Here is a 19,453-nt window from a genome sequence, read left to right on the forward strand (position 1 = left end):
TTCCTCAAAGAAACCGTCACAGTTGACGGCAGGGATGCTAGTAGAGCAAATTGTTGCGAAACTTAAACCCCGAGCTAATTATCGTCCACACGTTTTCTTCCCACCAACGCAGAGCTACTCGGTGCGGCGCGAGGTGTACAGCTCGAGCGGACGGGACAGCAAGAACGTTTACTTTACGGTCGGATTCGCCGGCATTGCCCTGATGGCTGCGGTCTTTGTCGGTGTTGCCGTTGCCAAGTGGAAAGCTTCCCGATCGCCCCATGCTCAAGGATTCGTCGAGGTGGATCAGGTGAGTGGGGCAACTGGACACGGCCAGCGGTGCCCGGGGATCGTGCTGCACTACAACAGCAACATTCTTCCCGTTTTCCAGGCGGTCGGTGCACCGGTCACACCGGAGGAGCGGCACGTGGCCAACATGCAGATCAATGGGTACGAGAATCCAACCTACAAGTACTTCGAAATTAAGGAGTAAGCACAGCTTTTGGCAGGACGCGGCAAACAACATCCGGGCGCGCCACCCGGCCAAGGCCACCCGAAACCCGAAACGCTCGATTCGGGCAGCCCGGCAGGGGGTGGTGTGTGTGTGTCAGAGTAGAAGGCAGTGTAGCATGCAGTGCAAACAGCAAGAGCAACCCAAAGATACTTCAGCGAAGCTCTAAGATCCTTGAGCGAGTCACGATTAATGTCACGTAGGAGAGAAACAGAACGCCGTCAGTCAAGAAGTCAGTTACCGCTCCCCCCGCAGGAGGGTGAAAATAAAATGGAAGTGTAAAATCGATATTTGTGGTATTAAAAAGGAGGTAAAATAAGAAGAAGGAAATGACACATATAACCACACACACACACACACACACGTGCGCGCGCAGACAAGCAAGAGAAAGAAAAAGGATGCAAAAATACCAACCAAAGGCAGCAAAACTCTCTCAAATAGCGCCTCTCCTATAATTCAACTATTAAAAAAAAAACCAGATGCGCAATTTTGTGGAATGTTTTTTTTTGTTTTAATAAGCACACACACACACATGAACACTCGCAAGTTGATCGATGTTTTGTGAATACTCATTCTAGTCCTATCCCTCTGTTGATGAGGCGTAATCGCGAGCGTATGGCATTTTAAGTGATGCATTTTAAACTCGATTTGTAGCTCAAAAACCATCACGATCACGAAATGTGTGCGTGTAGCTACAAGTGTGTGTGTGTGCGTGTGTCTGCGCGTCTGTGTGTGTCACGTGTGTAAACGAACGTTTCGTGTGTGTAGTGCGCAAAGAAAGCTTGTAAGGCAGCAAACCAAGTCCGATCGTTTGCTGCGGTAACAATTTGATGAAATTCCCAACACATCACACATACACTGAGTGTCCTTTTGCGTGTAGAAATATATATAACAAAAAAAAACCCACAACAACACGGGAGAATTTGAACGTTTAGAAAAGTAAAAATGCCATGGAGCATTAACCACTCTGCTACTACTAATTGCTGCTGGGGACAGAGAGGCCGGCGCGCGTTTGTGTGTGGTGATCAGCAGCAGTAAAAACAACAACAACAAAAGCAACAACAAAAAACACAATTTTTGCAAACTATTGTTTCAAACCGTTTTCCTTTCAACCTATAATCTTTACAACCTATACGCCTCCCTATATCACTCTCGACTGTACAACCCCCGAGACCAGACGTAGAGCACGACGCTACCAAAGAATAGTATGAAACAGTCACCCTATAAATTACATAGTTGAAGCTCTCGCTCTCACTCTCTCTCTCTCTCTCTCTCTCTCTCTCTCGCTCTCTATCTTGCTGTGGCTCACGCTCTAGTCGCTTTTTTTAAACGCGCGCGGGCAAGCGGCCACAAACGAGCAAATGCATTACAACCGCAATTCCACAGCACACACACATACACATTCCACGTAGAACAGTGCGCAATTGCCTAGTTGCTAGTGATATGGGGCAGACCGCAGAGCTGCTTCTACCCTCAAACTCATCAACTCACACCACCGTCACATCCACGTCTCCTTCCCAGCTAGGATCCAACCAGAAAGCAAACACTCATGAGAGAGAGAGAGAGAGAGAGAGAGAGAGAGAGAGAGAGATGGAGAGTGCCAGAGCCAGAGCCAGAGAATAGTTAGATAGCTAAGTAGCTAATTAGTTATTAATTTTCTACAATCGATCGGTTACGCAGCTCAGGTTAACAACCAAAACCGGCATCATCCCACGGCTCTTACTTCAGGCGGGCAATCACATCCCCTCCTATCGCTTACAACATACGCCCTTAGCGACCGATCGATCGAGGAAGGTGGGACGGACGCAACCGGTGCAACTAAACCACAAACACACACACACATACACGTACACAGAGACACGTACACTACTACAATACTTCTCATTTGATAAGCTTGTAAGAATATACATGCATTAATAAACGTACATTATACAACCAATTGCATTAGATCTATATATCTATATATTATATATATATTCGCTTGACGCGCGTTTTGGGCCTGGGCAGGCGGATGATGGCACAGGGTGTATGTTGATAGTGACGATGGGTGTAAGGGAAAATGCCCTACTCTCTCCCCCCCCCTCCACCAATTATAATCAAGCTGCAAGGAAGGGGTGGGCAAGCGAATCTCTTTTGCTGCACAGGCCCTGGCCTGCATAAATCCGCGTACAGGATGAACATGGCTCATTACACCCAGCGCAGCAACAAACAGACAAACAAACAGGATTGAAACAAACAAGTAATGCCAACCCGCTATTGAAGTATATACATATATTTTTTGTAATACACACACACACAAACACAACCTTTCCCAAAAACACACACACACACAACTGCTATACGCTTTAAAATTTCATATTTATACTACCTTAATAAAACAGAAGAAGAAGAAAAAAACAATAACAACCCCAAAAAAAAGTGACGTAAACGCATCTGCTATATATTTACAATTGAAAAAAAAACGGAAACAAAAGCGTGTTATAAAAGCAAGTAATTCAAACAAACAAAACAAAAAACGTAACAACAGCAGCACCAGCAAGCATTCGGAACAATAAGAGATGCAGTGGATGTTGGTGGAAGAGTAATAAAACAAAACCAAACAGTCACACACTAACACATCAACAACGTTTGCATAATACTCTCGTCTGGCTGAAGTTGGAAAAGAGCAACAATCCATGGAGATACACGCACACACACACATTTCACCACCCAACCGAACCATGCCAAACCATAGTTTGCAACCGTTCCGAGTCCCCATTCTAGTCTCCATACTAGGCAACAGACGCGGTTTCAGAACAAACGAACATCGAGGCGTTTTTAATTTTCCTCCTATCACACCTATCCTTACAAAACACACCTGTAAACCCTGGACACTGGCTCCTTTACGCTTTCTGCAATAACATTGTAATAAAATAAAATGAAAAGAAACAACCCAAAGCTCGTTCTTGCAAGCAACCCATTATCACACCTATCAAACCACCAAACGTGTGCACTGTTGAATCCACAAAGCCACACCACTAGAGCAGGCGTACAGCAGAAGCAAGAGAGATGTTGCATCAACAATAATTTTACAACCCTTAACTAAAGACATAAAAAAGAAGAAAAAAAACAAGCTGAAAACAACAACAGGATAACAAGACAGTGCAAACAAACGAGAGCTTCTTCCGCATTCTAGCATTATATTCGCACACGTCTAGGTAGCAAGCGAAGCAGGCGGCGCAGGGTATTGCATTTCAAGCACAGGGATTTCCTCCGCGCAGCATATCGTCGTCGTCCGTCTTCTTCCGCAAATCATCTCTCTCTCTCTCACATACACTCTGCCTGTTTTTTATCCACACAAACCACACACACACTCATTACGCTGCTCTTAAGGCCGGGTGATGCTTCTGCCCGCAGCAGAAAAGCTATAGAACTCCACTAATAGATGTTTTGTTTTGTTTTTTTGCTGGCTTTGCCAATAGAAAAGAATCAGTCCGTGACGGAAGATATAGAGAGGGATGTAAACAAGCAAAAAAACACACAGCAAGCCTGCAGGCAAGACCGATAGGGCCAAGCAATTCGGGGGAAAAGTGCAACAAAACTAAAACAAAAAAAAACCGCAACACAATCCACAATCACTCAGCTGAGGTTACAGTCGGAAAATTGCATCCTAGGCAAAAAAAAAGAAAATTCGTCCATTTTTGTAGGATTTTGCGACGCGCGTTAATATAGGTGTTAGAGAAACAAACAAACAAACAAAAAAAAAACAAATGCTAAACAAAAAAGGAAGCAAATCTTATCGCAAACAGATAGTGTATGTGTGTGTGTGTGAGTGACTGTCATTAAGTCCCCTTTTCCGCCCCTCCCAACACAGTCGCGCACCTGGACAGCAGCAACTGCTTTAGTATGCGGGCAGGGCGGAAATGAACTACTAATTATATAGAAAGGCCGAAGATGACGAGGATGATGATGATGATGATGGTAGTAAATACATCAGTGTTACAGATAGCGCTTGTTGACAACACTCTCTGCACACTTGACAAACGTGCTGCTGATAGTGGTAGCCTGTGAGAGCCGCCTGGCCCAAACAAAGCTGTGCAGCGCTGAACAATCTTACACGCGAAACACGCTGCATTATGCACGCTCTCCTCCGAGGGGACTGTAGAAGGCTTTCGATACCATCATGCATAGAATGTTGATTTCTGTTACTTTAACGCTAACCATTTTTTTTTTTTTTGTGACCGGTACGTTCCGGTCTGCGTGGGGTTGAACCCGAGCGGCCCGAATGTACCGAATGCAATGTCGTATGCCTCGTATGCGATCACACACACTTTTGTTTGTGCAATGGTTTTGTACTAGCTTGTTTTTTTTTATCTTTCATTGATGGGTAGCTGCTATTACCCAAATAGTGGGAGCCACCCAATCATAGCCAGGCTGAGACGGTCCGTGACCCGTACACATTGCCGTAACTAACCGCACTATCCATTAGTTATGCTCTACTTTAACGTGTCCGCTTGGTTTTGGCGGTATACAGGGAGTTGGTTGTCATTCCTTCCCTTTCTACTGAGTCTACTACTACTATTGCGGTGGCTTGGTTCAATACACTGATTAAATGAAATTTTGAAAATATATTAAAGAAAACTGACTCAAAATAATAAACACCCAAACACACAGCAGTAAAAGAAGGTCATACTAAATGAAGCGAAAGAAAAAGTAGTGGAATGAAGAGAAGAAGGAGAGAAAACACACACACAACCACACAACACATATATATATAATCTATGTATAAAGGACAGCAAAACGATTGGTAAAAGAAAGAAATGTAAGCAACAACCAAATAAAAAAACAATAGTACTAAAAACATCTACGCCAACAAAATGTAAGCGAAGGCAGCAGTAAAAGGCAACACAATAAGAAATAAACAGAACAGGCGGGAAGTGACGGTTAAGGGACGGTAAACAGCGGAGCGATTAAATGCATCAGAGTGGTTGGGTACAGAAGGTGGGTGCGGCCAAAACAAAACCGGAACCCAAAAACCGGTAACGCTGGCCACGAATGGTACGAATGCCCAAGAATGAATGCATAGAATAGATTATATATCATGTATAAGTATGAATATATTTATATACAACACACATATAAGTGTAATGATGTAAACATTTACAGATTAGTTTTAATAGGTGATCATACACAACAAAGAACAGATGTGAAAAGAACAGCTGCGGGAAAGGTTAATAACTAACAGGGGATCGAGCAAAAACAGAAGAAAGCAAGCAAGCACATGCTACTGGTGTAATTAATTTAAACAACAGCATAAAAAAACAACCGCCCTATTAAACAAGCAAATAGATTAAAGCATTGTTGCGCATCTCAACACACACACACAATGGTACGCAAGGAAAATGTGAGGCAATTGGCAGCCTATTCGAAGTGGACGGTTGACGGATCTAGAGAGAGAGTGAGAGCGTGAAAGTGAAACAGTGAAAGCACTTGATCTCAAGTGAACATTATGGTACGGTTTTGTGGTGTGATTCTGTATGGATCGTTCAATCAAGTAAGCCAACCACCATAAGCACTTGCCACTCTAGATCTGCACAAACCACAACCAACCACAGTGCTGTCAGCCGAAAGAGCGAACGTTCATTTCGAGCGACACCTGCCATCGAGTGTCGTCGAATCCCGTACGAGATAAGGATGCGATACGATGGCAAAGCTAAAATACCCTAAAACCCACTGCATACTCTTACGGTTAAGCTGAAACGCAAACAAAAAATGGCACGAACAGTGTGTGAGTGTGTGTCAAATGTAGCGCCAGCGCGCTAAATTGCTTGTTAGTTTGTCCAGCAAATTACGATAATAATCCAGCAAATGCAGAACCGCCTCCAAACGCTCCAACAATTGAACATGCCACTATTAAGAGCAACCTAAGACACAAACACCCCACACCTACACAAACACTCGCACATACACAAACTCGCTATATACTCTCAAATCAAACAACAACAACAAAAAACGCAAGAAACAAATATTTAACGCAAAGTACGTAACAACACACCTGCTAAATCAAAATATTCTGCTTGGGTTTTGTGTTTCACTGTTTTTGTGACTTCCGTGTATGGGTTTTAGGTGAAGAATAACCGAAGTTTTCTCCCTCTCCCCCCAGTTTTTTGATGCTATATATCGTTGTTACTATGCTGCACCTTTACCTTCCTCTCCGGTGCGGGAGGTAGGCGTGAGATGAGCTACTACTAACTACTAACTACTTAATACCTAACAAACACACACATACACAAATACACGCAGACACACATGGGGAGGATACTTAACAAACAAAAATCCAATTTTGATAAAAAAAAGAAACAACAACAACCAAAACAAAACAAAAACCGAATGGGTAAACGAAAGTACTAGCTTGTAGAAATCAATGGCACACTAGTGAACTCCTAACACACAACACAAAACTACACTACGTCCTACTACAGCAAGTACACTCCTGGGTGAAGAAAACTAAAAACAAAACAACAAAATAATAAAAACACAATATTTCCCATCCATCCTTGAGCACACGAACCCCCGGATGGTACAGGATTGGAGGTCATCCAATAACTGAAGGGAATCTATCGTAAGTGCGAAATAAAGAGCAAACAAACCCTTTCAGAAACAAAACAGAAAAATGGCCACATCATTCAACCAAACATATATAAAAACACCCAGGCAGAGAGTAAACACAGCAAACAGAACAGAGAGATAGAAACAGAGCTCAAAAAGGGGGAGTCGAAAACGGTCCAGCCATGAGAGACAGTAGGAAAGGAAAGAAGCATAATATGAGAGAGCATAATGGCAAGAGCAAATTGAAAAGCAAATGCAAAACTTAGTCAAGTCAGAAGAAATGCACTGCAGCAAAGCAGCAAGGTAGACAACAAAACACAATATCACAACATCATAATGTGTGTGTGTGTGTGTGTTAAACGAGTGTGGCGTGTGTTGAAATGATGTATGTAAGATGAAAAAAAAAACAAAAAACAGCGCAGTAAAACAGATGGAAAACCAATGTTTAAATAAAAAGTACTATAAAAACGAGGTATCTATATAAAACATGTATCTTACTGAGAGAGAAGGATTGCAAATGGTAATGTGGGAGGGAGCATGTATCAAAACTTAGTATCAACCAACTTACACAGGAGTGCTTTATCGGTTTCTTCGGATGTAACCACCATGTTTGGAAAGCGGGTACACATCATTGAGCAACAAAAAATCGTTTTCGTTTATTGTACTTACTCACTCGTCGAACAAAATGCTGCTTCCGTCCATAAAATCGACTCCATCCACGGTCGACTCGCCATCCCCATCCAGGGCCGGTGTCGTTGCGTCCAGTTCTACCCGCTTGCTTTGGAAAAAGTTACCTTCCGACGCTTCGGGGTCATATAAGCTGCCGGCACTAGCGGCAGTGCTATCGTCCTTTCTGCCACCGTTTACCACCGTTGTCCTTTCTCGGTAGTTTCGTTCGCTATAGGTACAGCTTATCTTTTCCGGATACTGCCTTCCGGACCCAACGTCATCAACGACACCGTCCAGCGGTAGGTGCGTCTGAATGAACTCGTACACTTTCTGCTTTTCCTTCGACAAATTGTTCAGCTCGTAGCGCAAACGTTTCGTAAGGAGCGATTCGGTCATGAAAGAAAAGTGATGATGCATGCACTGGTACGTAATGTCGGTGTCGGCTTGCTGGCAAATGTTTAACCATCGCTTGACACACTCCACCGGGGTGCTGCTGTGACCTGCGAACAGTGCCGGATTGGAAAGTATGCCTCGGGCTGTCATTACGCCTGGAAGGGGAAAGGGAGAAAGTGACCTTGTTAGTAAAACTGGGAGCGATTGCTGTACTCAATGTGCTCGGTAGTGATTGTCATATTGATTTTAATTTTAAATAGCGCTGTGTGAATTTGTCCCTGCAGTTATGGCACTTGCTATATGAGAGGAATATTTTAAAGTTTTTTGCAACATTTTAATACAAAGTATGGTGTCGAAGTTAATCTTAGTAAGTACATTTGGATGAAAAAAGCGATGTTTTCCCTTTTTTTAATTTTAATTTATCGTTTTCTTTACTTTTTTGCGTTCGCTTGTAACTTTGCATCACACTGTAAATCATGATAAACAAGCGTTGGTTACCTATGGCAACCATGGTTTGGTTATTTTTCGTACTTCCTAGCAATCTCTGGGCTTTAATATTGTGTTGACTTCAGTACAGTGTGCTAACCAAAACTAGTTAAGGAAGAGCGAGATTTGCAAAAAAAAAACACTAAAAGTGAATTCATCCTCCAATTTTAATGTGCTTTGCTCGAGCCAAAAACACCGAAAAGCCATCTAAAATGAACAAAAAAGGCAACCTACAGTCGGGAAGTACTTCCTCCCTTTCGCTGCTAGAATTGAACAATTCAAACGAGGACATTATTCAGCAGCGCATCAACAACATTCGGATGGAGCTGGATGACACGTACAACATATTCATCAACGCACAGGAAACACTTTCGTCCATCTCGTTCGAAAACCTAAGCGAACGTCTCAGTACGGACGAACAGCGCCATTCGATGGCGGGGCCGCCTGGGCCAGGAGCGATGGGCCCAGCACAAGAGCTCGCCCTCGTGCATGACGCCCACAATCGCGTCGATGTGGCGAAATCGCTCGAGCAGCTGAACGTCCTCCCGAAGGAAGCACAGCGTACCAAATCGGTCGAGGATATACCGGAGCTGAACGCATTTTTCAAAGTGATTCAAGACCTGACCGAAGGGATTAAGAAGATAAGCAGCCATCAGCAATCGATCACCGAGCTAAACCAGGACATTAACACGTTCGGCGAGCATACGGCGAAACAGTGCGCCGGCGCATCATCCCTCACATCCCTTTCGAATCGTATGGCAGGCATGAACTTAAACTGAGCGTGTAAATTTTCAATAAATTTGCTGTTTTCTCTGTCACCATTAAACTCTGAACGTCCTTTTTTTGGCCTAATTTTATCGATTGCTTCGATACGTACCGTCGCACTTTGTTTGCAAGTACATTTGTTCCGCATCGTCCAGCGTGAATATATCACCATTGGCAACCATTGGAATGCCGATGGATTGTTTGATTTCCAGCAGCGCATCCTTATGGACCGGAACCTTCGTCATTTCCGGTGCAGTGCGACCGTGCACGGTAAGGAATGTTATGCCGGTGGCCTCCAGCTGACGGCACATGTCGATCGTTCGTTTATGGTCGGTGCTCGATAGCAAGCGCACCTTTACCGAAACACTGAACGTGCTGGGCATGTTTCGACGCACCGTTCCGAGCATATCGGCTATAAGTTCAGGAGTTTTCAACAGCGCACTTCCGTACCCTTCCGCCATAGCCCAACGCTGCGGGCAACCGCAGTTGAGATCAACGCCATCGACGTAGCTGCAACACGCAAGGCAGGGCATTAGCATTTCATTAAACGTTTGTTCTCCCAGTGTACACTTACGGGTAGACCATCTCGCTGGCGGACAGGAAGTCGATTGTGTTGTTGGCAGCAAATTGTGCTATTAACGGTGTGTCTTCTAAAAAATGAACAAAAATAAAGGTAAGTACAGCTACGGTCCCTTCTACTGTCGCCCTCCGGTGTTTACCTTCGTTCGTGGTGAACTCATTCAGGCGTGCTTTTTCGCTCTTGCAGAAGGAATCAGCCATTATCATGCTGGTAAAAGCTAGATCGGTCCCGTACGAACGTACCAAATGGCGAAACTCTAGTCTACGGTTAGAAATGAGTCAAAGATTAGTTCAATGTTGCCACAATGATACAACACATTGCGGTTCAAGATGGGAAAGGATTCGTACTTGCTGTATCTTACCATCGGAGCACAAATCTTTAGAAATGTGTTTCGTTCGGCAGCGGAGCTAAATAAATCTCGAATGTTTGTTTTCTCTTTCATGTTGGAACTGGTAAAATAATACGTAGAAAACGAATTTCGCACAGTTTGCCGGCACGAGGTTTTCACTAGCGAGCACGCATCAAAACAATCAAAACAGTGTGGCCAGTTTATTTTGGCAGTTTTCGGTAGGCGCATCAAAATTTTATCGGTAGTTTTCGGTAGGTTAAAACTCGAAACTTAGCTCGAGTTAAAGAAGTGAAAGCGAAAGAAGTGTTAAAAGGATGAAGGGGAGGGGTTACTAATGCGCAAGATGAAAGTTCCATTTCAAAAGAATATGCATCCTTTACTTTTTGTTGTGTGCGACAAAAGAGGTTGCCTACCCCTGGAAGCCGACAGGATGAGTGCCGATCGGGAGAGATAATCGGAGATCGGTCTTCTGCATGATGCAAGAGATCGATACACGAAATGGGGCTCTCTCCTACGGACCGCGATAAGGGTCAGACGTGCGTGCTACGCTTATTTAATTGTTAACAGTGAATTTCATGTGTGGCGTTTAAAATAAAGAGAATAAGTTCTAAACAATACAACAGTGGCGACGAGGTGAAAAAAAAAACCCATTGAATACATCTACCACGAGTGCAGTGATAGTGCAGTGAACGATGGAACAAAACGACGCTGAAGCGGCATCATCGCGAAACGGACATGCTACGGACGGTGGCAACGGGTGGCTGCAAGAGGTTTTTCGGCAGCAGCAGGAGATGATACACCAGCAGCAAGCAGATTTTTTGGCACAGCAGGAGCAACTCCTTAGCAGAATCTTCGCAGCAGTAAATGTGCGGGACACTAACGCTGATCGAGGAGTGGAGGCCTTGGCTGGCCAAGTGAAGGAGTTTCAGTACATACCGGAGGAGCGTGTGACCTTCACGGGCTGGTATGACCGATACGAAGATTTCTTCACAAAGGACGCTGAGAAGCTGAGCGACGATGCGCGGGTAAGACTGCTATTGCGGAAGTTGGGTAATGCTGAGCACGAACGATATGTGAGCTTCGTTTTGCCGAAAAAGCCAGCAGACTACAACTTTGCCACTACAGTGAAGCAGCTCAAAAGTTTGTTCGGGTTGCAAGAGTCCAGCATATGCAGGCGTTTTAAGTGCTTGCAAATGGAGAAGACGTTGTCTGAGGACTTTGTAACGTATGCGTGTCGGGTGAACAAAATGGTGATTGAAGCTGAGATGGCAGGATTGTCAGAAGAGCAAATGAAGTGTTTGTTATTTGTATGCGGTTTAAAGAGTGATACATATGCGGATATATGTATTAGATTGCTTTCGCGTTTAGAAGAACGAGAGGAAATTTCTTTAAACGAAATATCAGAGGAATGTAAGCGACTTATAAACCTCCGACGAGATACCGCTATGATTGAGGGCGAGCACAGGCAGATAAACGTCGTGAAGAAAGGAAAGATTGAGAGACCCGGTCCGAAGAGTGATAGGGAGAGCCGTGAGGAAGAACAGGAATATTATCGTGAAAAAGCTGCACCGAAGTGTTGGCTTTGTGGTGAAGAGCATTTTGCCAGAAAGTGCAGGTATAGGCATTACCGATGTAACGATTGCGATCAATATGGCCATAAGGAAGGATATTGCAGCTCAGCGGAGCGCTACAAGAAATCAAAATGGCAAAATGAAAATGACGGTGATGATTAAAAATGGCAAAAAAAGGAAGGGAAAAGGAGGGAAACCCTATAGAAAGTGAAATGGCAAACCTGTGATGAAGGTACCATTCAAGGAGGAATATCAAAAAAAAAGCTGCGATAAGCCTATTGATGAATTTTAAAAGACATTTGTGAATGTGTGTTTAATTAAGATGAAATGTTTTATGGTGCGGGTCACCCAGAAATAATTTAGGTTCAAGTAGAGATATGTTCTCGTTGTGTCCATATGTAAGCGTGTATGTGTGCATGTGTGTAAATGAACCAAAGTTAAAACAAGAGAAACGCGAGTCGTTAAAAAAATAATAGGAAACTATAACGCGAGTCGATAGGAATAGGAAAAAACGTGATTGTTAAAGAGCCATTTAAAAAAAATGATAAGTTATTCGTTGGCGTATGCGAATGAAAAAAAAAATTGTAAGTAAGTGATCGTAACCCCGATGGGTCACTTTGTTCATCAGTTAGATACGTATACGTTCAGGATTAGCAAATGATTAAGCAGAACGACGGTACGGTTTCTACTTCTCTCTAGGGTCATTCTTAGAATGTATAGTGGAATGAGCCATACCGCCGGTATTAATTGGGGAGATGTTGTGTGCGACAAAAGAGGTTGCCTACCCCTGGAAGCCGACAGGATGAGTGCCGATCGGGAGAGATAATCGGAGATCGGTCTTCTGCATGATGCAAGAGATCGATACAGGCGGTCCCCGAGATACACGGTACCTCTTATACGCGGATTCGGAGATACGCGGTTTTCTAAATTTGACAATTCTTTGAGCAAATTGTACTGATTTGACACATCAATTTCAAATTGCCAAATAATTTCCGTTTTGATCGAATGTTAAAAACTATTTCAAAAGGTTTAAAACAGTTATATTCAGTCAGAATCATATCAAATAATTCATAAAGTGACTAAAACCGCCCCCTACTTGCAAAATTACACGAAAATTTGTTATATTTTAGCAGGAAATCACGAGATTCGACTTACGCGGAAATTCGAGATACGCGGTATTTTGCGGCCGTTTTCGGTCCCCATTAACCGTGTATCTCGGGGACCGCCTGTACACGAAATGGGGCTCTCTCCTACGGACCGCGATAAGGGTCAGACGTGCGTGCTACGCTTATTTAATTGTTAACAGTGAATTTCATGTGTGGCGTTTAAAATAAAGAGAATAAGTTCTAAACAATACAACACTTTTATTAGATTTGGTTCAGCGGTTACACAAATGAAGGTCTTTCTGAAGTGTTGATCTGTAAATTGTACTAGGAATTCTAAACCAAAGAAGGACTAAGATGCACATTTTCTTCTCAATGGTGGCAAGTTCTTTTTCTCGGGCCTCCACGCGACCGCTTAGGGCCGCTGCAGTGCTCCATCGGATACGATTTTATCGTACGTGCTGATTTGATTGTTTGGCTGAGTTTTGTAGTTCAATGATTAAAAAATTGAGATTTTTTCCTTCAAACCCTAGATATATATATACATCGGTATTTCTGGTCACTTTGCCCACAGGGCAAGGCGAGCTTTTGGCGACACCGTCGCAAAACCGTCGCAAAACGTCAAAACCGGCGTCGCATGTACTGCAAACCGACGTCGCCAGCGAGCGAAACTCGCAACGATTTCGAGGCGCTGGCGACGGTCGTTTTTGACGTTTTGCGACGGTTATTGACCTTTCGAGCGAACTTTTGCCCTGCGGGCCAGTGTGGCCAGATTATATTGGCAGATTTCAGCAGGAGCACTGTCGACAACGCAACCATTTAACCTTCGTTTCTATGACCAAAAATACACCCTCAATTCTATGACCACCTACACGGTAGGTCATACATTTTGTATGGGAGTTTGCATTTCTGGATAGTAAATAGATCATATTTTCTGTTTTAATAATTGAAACAACTTCAAATTTTCAGGAAAGCTGCATAAAACTATGTTCTCTCCAGTATTAAAACATAGGAATTTTCCAAATTATTTTTCATATACAGGCGGTCCCCAAGATACACCTGACTTCAAGCTTCCTTGAAAATTTGAAGTTATTTCAATAACTAAAACAGAAGATATGATCAATTTACCACGCAAAAGAGCAATTTCTCATACAAAATGTATGACCTACCCGGGTAGGTGGTCATAAAGATGGGGGTGTATTTTTGGTCATAGAAACAAAGGTTAAATGCAAAGTGAGTTGATATATCAGGTGGGCTTATCCAGTGCAATTTGACGTCTAAAAACGCAAATAGGAAGAAACCCTGGTTTGACAGTTAGATCCATAACAAACTGGATGCTTTGATGATGTTTTTATGGACTCACTACTAACTTTATCCAAAATTTTCACAATTTTACTCGATACAGTAGAACATCGATTATCCGGGGACGGATAAACCGGTGGGCGGCTTAACCGTGCGCATAAATCTGACAGCTGTTCATACGTACGGCGAACATTTGCAGCGATAATCGATTGGATAACCAGTTTTTTTTTTGCAGCTCTGTAGTGTCGTGTAGTGTAGTGGTATTTTCGAAATTCATTTTGTTCATGAACAGTTGTTAAACTCACAGTTATTGATTAAAATAATATTATACTAACGATTAATCGATTGATTTTAGGTGAATTAATAATAAAACTAGTGAATTTCATATGTTTTATATGCGTTTGACATTTCTTGGACCATTATCCGTGCAAATCGATTAACCGGCAACCGTCCGGTACCGAGCTGCCCGGATAATCGACGCTCTACTGTATTTGAGATATTTCGATGGTCTGTTGAACAGGAGCAAAGGACATATGCACTGGCACTCTGATAAATTCCTCACTTTTAGTATAAATTCATATTTGGTTCGCTTGGTACACTTCTCCTTGCTCGCTGACGGATTCAATAATCGTTTCCTATATATCAGATTTTGCTAGGGAACTGTGTTGTTGTTATCCAGTAATCTTCAGATCATCATTTTAATTAAAGAACTGGCCGTCGCGTAGGTTATTTGGGCTTCTTTCTTTGTGCTACGCCTGAGCAAAACCACATACAATTTCTGCGAGATTTTGTTTAAACTTCAAGGCATACTAGATTTTGTTATGGAGCAAACCGTCAAATTGTGTGTCGATGTATTGGTGAGAAAGAACACCATAAGCCCACCTGATATATACACTCACTTTGGTTAACCTTTAAGTTGGCAACCGGATACCCGGGTATTTTTTTTTCAACTTTACTGCCATAACTTTTGATTCGTTGCTTTTATTGACCTGAAATTTTCCGTAGCCTCCCAACTTTTAATTTATGATTTTTTGGTGCATAAATTTTAATTTTAAACCGCCTGTAAGTATTTTATTTTGATTTTTTTTAACTTTACCACGTAAGTTGGCAACCAGCATACCCGGGTATTCCATACATTTTGTATGGAGAATGACGTTTCTCTTCTTCCTCTTTTCGTATTGTGCTTATTTTCGAGTCAAATTCAAGCGATTCCAAATTTCAATATGACCGTTATTTTTATATTAAAATGAAAAAAAAACTTAATGAATTAATGAAATAGAAGAGAATATATGGTCGGCATTACTTGCTTACAGCATTAAAATATAGAAAGCATTGTTTACCTATGAAAATCGTTAATTTTTTGCATCAAAACGTGTGGAATACCCGGGTATGCCGGTTGCCAACTTACGTGTGTAAATCTGGTTGCCAACTCTACGGTTAAATGGTTGCGTTATCAACAGTGCTCCTGCTGAAATCTGCCAATATAATCTGGCCACACTGGCCCGCAGGGCAAAAGCTCGCTCGAAAGGTCAATAACCGTCGCAAAACGTCAAAAACGACCGTCGCCAGCGCCTCGAAATCGTTGCGAGTTTCGCTCGCTGGCGACGTCGGTTTTGACGTTTTGCGACGGTTTTGCAACGGTGGCCGCCAAAAAGCTCGCATGACCTGCGGACCAGTGTGGCCAGATTATATTGGCAGATTTCGGCAGGAGCACTGTTGAGAACGCAACCATTTAAATTTAATCAATTATTTTAACGATCAATTTCTTTTTACCCTACTAGCAAAGAGAATCAAAAAGTGTGCGACTTTTATAAATAATATGTGTGGTTTGAAGGAAGATTGTGTGAAGCTATGAATCAAAAGTTACTTTTATTAGTAATACAAGTGATAAAATATTTATAAACCAAATTTGATGTGTTAAAGTTTTTCTTTTGATTCGGGTGCACCAAATCCGTGTGAATGGAAGCGCACAGCTCGCTAAGAAAAAAACGAGCGGTAGGGGGTTTCAGTCTAGCGCAGCGCAACTCGCTGGAATCAAGTGGGGTACCAGTTCAGTGCAGCGCAAGCCGAAAGAAACGGAAAGGAAGGGAAATAAGGAAAAAACAATGAGGTATGAGGAAAATACAATGAAACAGCGCCTTCGAGCGTTCTTTTCAGTGAGAGCGCTGTCGTAATCGTCACACATTTCAATTATTTATTAGGCTTTTTTATTCAATTTTTTGTTTCACGCTCTACCGATCTCGTTGCGATCAACCACAAGACTGACCCGAGGCTCCTTTATTTCTCCCTGTCGCCTGACTTGTCTTCTCTCCCTGATCTCACGATCTGTCTCTCTCTCTCACACTCTCTTTCTCGATTCACTCTCGGAAATCAGTTCATTCTCTCTTGATCCCAGCTACCGCTACTCAAGCGCCACAGATTAAGCTTAAACGACTGGAAAATTGAATATCCATAGAAAAAAAAATGAAAGCTCCATAGCTTCATTGGTTTGATCAATAGATGGCGTATTAAAATTGATTATTATATTGCTATCCTTTTCTTGCAGTGTGTTTCGGCAAGTTTCATCTTATCATGACCTATCCCAAATAGCCAGAATTGCTTAATCAGCTCATTTTGGCACGCTAAAGATCGCTGCTTGAATTCGCCTTTTGCAGTAGATAAACAGCATCAAAGTTCTATGTGGGTCTTTCAAACAGCGCCTAAGCAGCTTCCTTATGCAACGGTGCCAGGGATTATTTTTCTTTGTGTTTTATTTTCAAGCAAGCGTCATCGATGAAATAAACAACAAGATTTTTTTCGTTTAAACACATGTGTATATTTTTAAATTAATTGTATTGATGAATTACACACAAATTTACACAATTTACTGATAATTCACAATCACTTCACTCAATATTAATTCTTCAATTAACGAATCTAACTTGTGCAGCAGCAATGAGATGATTGCCGGCGTCAGTCTTTGACACTTTGACAAGAGCCACCTAGTACCGATGACATGCATTAAAAAGCTATAAAGTTCCACCAAGTTCAGTACCCTTTCTTAACAAGCCTTCAAGTTCCATCATGAACCCTACACATAGTGTTAATCAGCCGCAAAGTTTCAAAGAGTGCCATGTGCCTGTTAAAAAGCTCCATAGTTCCGCAAAGTACCGTCTATCTCTTAATCAGCCACAAAGTACGACATCGTAACGATTTTTCGTTAAACAGCCCCAAATCAGCTATAAAGTACGAGCTGGCTATTTGGGATATAGCCTTATAACTTTCTGAGCAAAAATCTATATGAATGGTCGTGTGGTCAGGTACGTGGGTATCAACACCAACGACCATAACTCAAATCTCACTTGCTTCAGTGCTGGTTTCCGTTGAAGTTTAGTATTTAAACAATCGTATCGCCGTTCTAGTTCTAGCGATGCATAACTTCAATGCGAAACCATACAACAGTACAGAGGAAATGAGAAAGCTCTCCTCCAAGCGATGAAGCTCAACTGGTTGGGGTATCCCACCAACAGAGAGCGCCACCAGCTTTTTCGCTATTTTTAGAATGCATGAGTCGTTTGCCGTCTGCTAAACGAAGTCTTTCTATATTCCGTTTAGGTAGAGAACTTGAGTCGTTTAGAAGCCGTTTAGTGGTCGTTTAGTGGATTTGTGGCACTTGGGTAAATGGAAAATCGGTAGTTTTAGGGCGGTCATCTGTGAATCGGTAGGCATATAAAAAAATCGGTAGGAATACAGATAAATCTGTATTTCTGGTCACTCTGATCAAAACAAACTTTGTGTTGTGATCTGTCAAATTGCGTAGAAAGAAAGAGAGCGAAAAGTTACGAACGAAAGAGTTAGATAGAGTCACCATACTTTCCGACAGTTTGTCGACAAGAGCAAAACGCGGCGCAAAACAACAGAAAGAAATTACAAATTATGATGAGTAAATGTACTCAATAAGGTCTAAAGTAGTAATAGAACAACTGAAACTCATTTAACAATCTATTTCGTTCCACAATGCATTTAGAATAATGTCGGAAACAACCAAAATATGAAGCGTTTTGCTTGTTCAAGCGTTTCAAAAGAAATTTCCGATACATGGTTGAGGTCTTCGCTATGAAGAGGTTTTTAAATTTCAAAATTGTCGGAAATAATTTTAAATCGTCTTAAAACCGTTACACTTTTAAAACACATGTTCAAAAATATTTGATACTAATCAATTCAAATGCATTCATCAATTTGGTTGAATGGTGATAAGATAAAAGCTTTTTCGATGAATCTGTTTAGCAGTAGGACCATTCCATTACTTGGCGTTGATTGAATCAAAGAGCATTTAAAAGCTATTCAAATGAATTCAATAATCTAAATTTCTTTTCAATTTAAAAGCACCAGAGCATCGATAACGTTGCCCTCCATCCTCTCTAAACTTGAGCTAAATAAATAGCTCAATCTACCTCTATTATAATGGCCATCATCGCCGGAACGCGGATCAGACACGCGACGTTATTTTAAAAGCTCTCGGAACATACTTCCAAACGTTTCTTCTAACACGAATCATCTTCTAATTAAATCATTGCCCACTTATAGTGCTTCCAGTGCAAATTGATTTTCCAAAACCATTGCCAAATGGCTTTGCATGACTTCGCACGTGCGTTTGCTTCCGCCGAACGCCAACTTGTGCAAACCGAACAAGTTCAAACTAATGAGCATTAATTAGTACGAAATTGGCGAGAGACAATCGTGCGAAATGGGTGGTAAGATGGTTTCGTTCCTGTGGCTGCTTCTTACTATCTATCCTCACTCTGTACCTACATTTCCAACGAATGCCTAAAACCCTCGTAAGTGAAGTGGAATTTGATTAAAATTATTGCAGCTTGGTACTCGAAAAACTAGATAAATTGATGGTAATAGAAAGCAGCTCGCTCTTCACATGCTTTGTCGAGTAGATGGAAAAGTTATTAAATTGCTGCGAACCTATGTATGTTTGAATAAACAAATAAAAAAAGATTTTTCTAAATCACACCATTAAGTGTCCACACAAATATGCAGCGCCAAAATGCAATGATTATAATGAAAGCATTTCTTAGATTCCTTTAAGTTTGAATATTTGCGCCAGATACTTTCACTTTCAATTGCCATAAGGTTGAACGTTTCGTAAACCAGTAGCTGCTCCTTATT

General features: G+C 42.0%; 2 protein-coding genes across 16 annotated transcripts in view; one reads left to right on the forward strand and one right to left on the reverse strand.

Moving 5' to 3' along the window:
* Positions 1–7,549, forward strand: part of LOC1273174 (amyloid-beta-like protein) — a 70,268-nt gene extending 62,719 nt beyond the window's left edge. For 10 of the 14 annotated variants that reach the window (XM_061647948.1, XM_061647942.1, XM_061647940.1 and 7 more), the window contains exon 11: positions 113–7,549. In XM_061647948.1, the coding sequence (XP_061503932.1) occupies positions 113–472 (360 nt within the window). In that variant the 3' untranslated portion in view covers positions 473–7,549. The remainder of the gene's footprint in view (positions 1–112) is intronic. The other 4 variants (XM_061647951.1, XM_061647952.1, XM_061647954.1 and 1 more) reach the window with 1 other exon arrangement.
* Positions 7,550–7,709: 160 nt separating this feature from the next.
* LOC1273173 (tRNA-dihydrouridine(20a/20b) synthase [NAD(P)+]-like) lies at positions 7,710–10,520 on the reverse strand. Of its 2 annotated transcripts, none has more exons than XM_003436199.2 (5): positions 10,333–10,520; positions 10,111–10,232; positions 9,966–10,041; positions 9,504–9,901; positions 7,710–8,295 (listed from the first exon to the last, which is right to left on the reverse strand). In XM_003436199.2, the coding sequence occupies exons 2-5, from the start codon at positions 10,175–10,177 to the stop codon at positions 7,748–7,750; spliced, it is 1,089 nt and encodes a 362-aa protein (XP_003436247.2). In that variant the 5' UTR covers positions 10,178–10,232; positions 10,333–10,520; the 3' UTR covers positions 7,710–7,747. The 2 variants fall into 2 exon arrangements, with proteins under 2 accessions (XP_003436247.2, XP_312125.5); XM_312125.5 differs by having other exon boundaries at positions 10,319–10,520.
* Between the last annotated feature and the right edge of the window lie 8,933 nt (positions 10,521–19,453).

This window comes from Anopheles gambiae, chromosome 2 (assembly GCF_943734735.2).
Source record: "Anopheles gambiae chromosome 2, idAnoGambNW_F1_1, whole genome shotgun sequence".
NCBI lineage: Eukaryota > Metazoa > Arthropoda > Insecta > Diptera > Culicidae > Anopheles > Anopheles gambiae.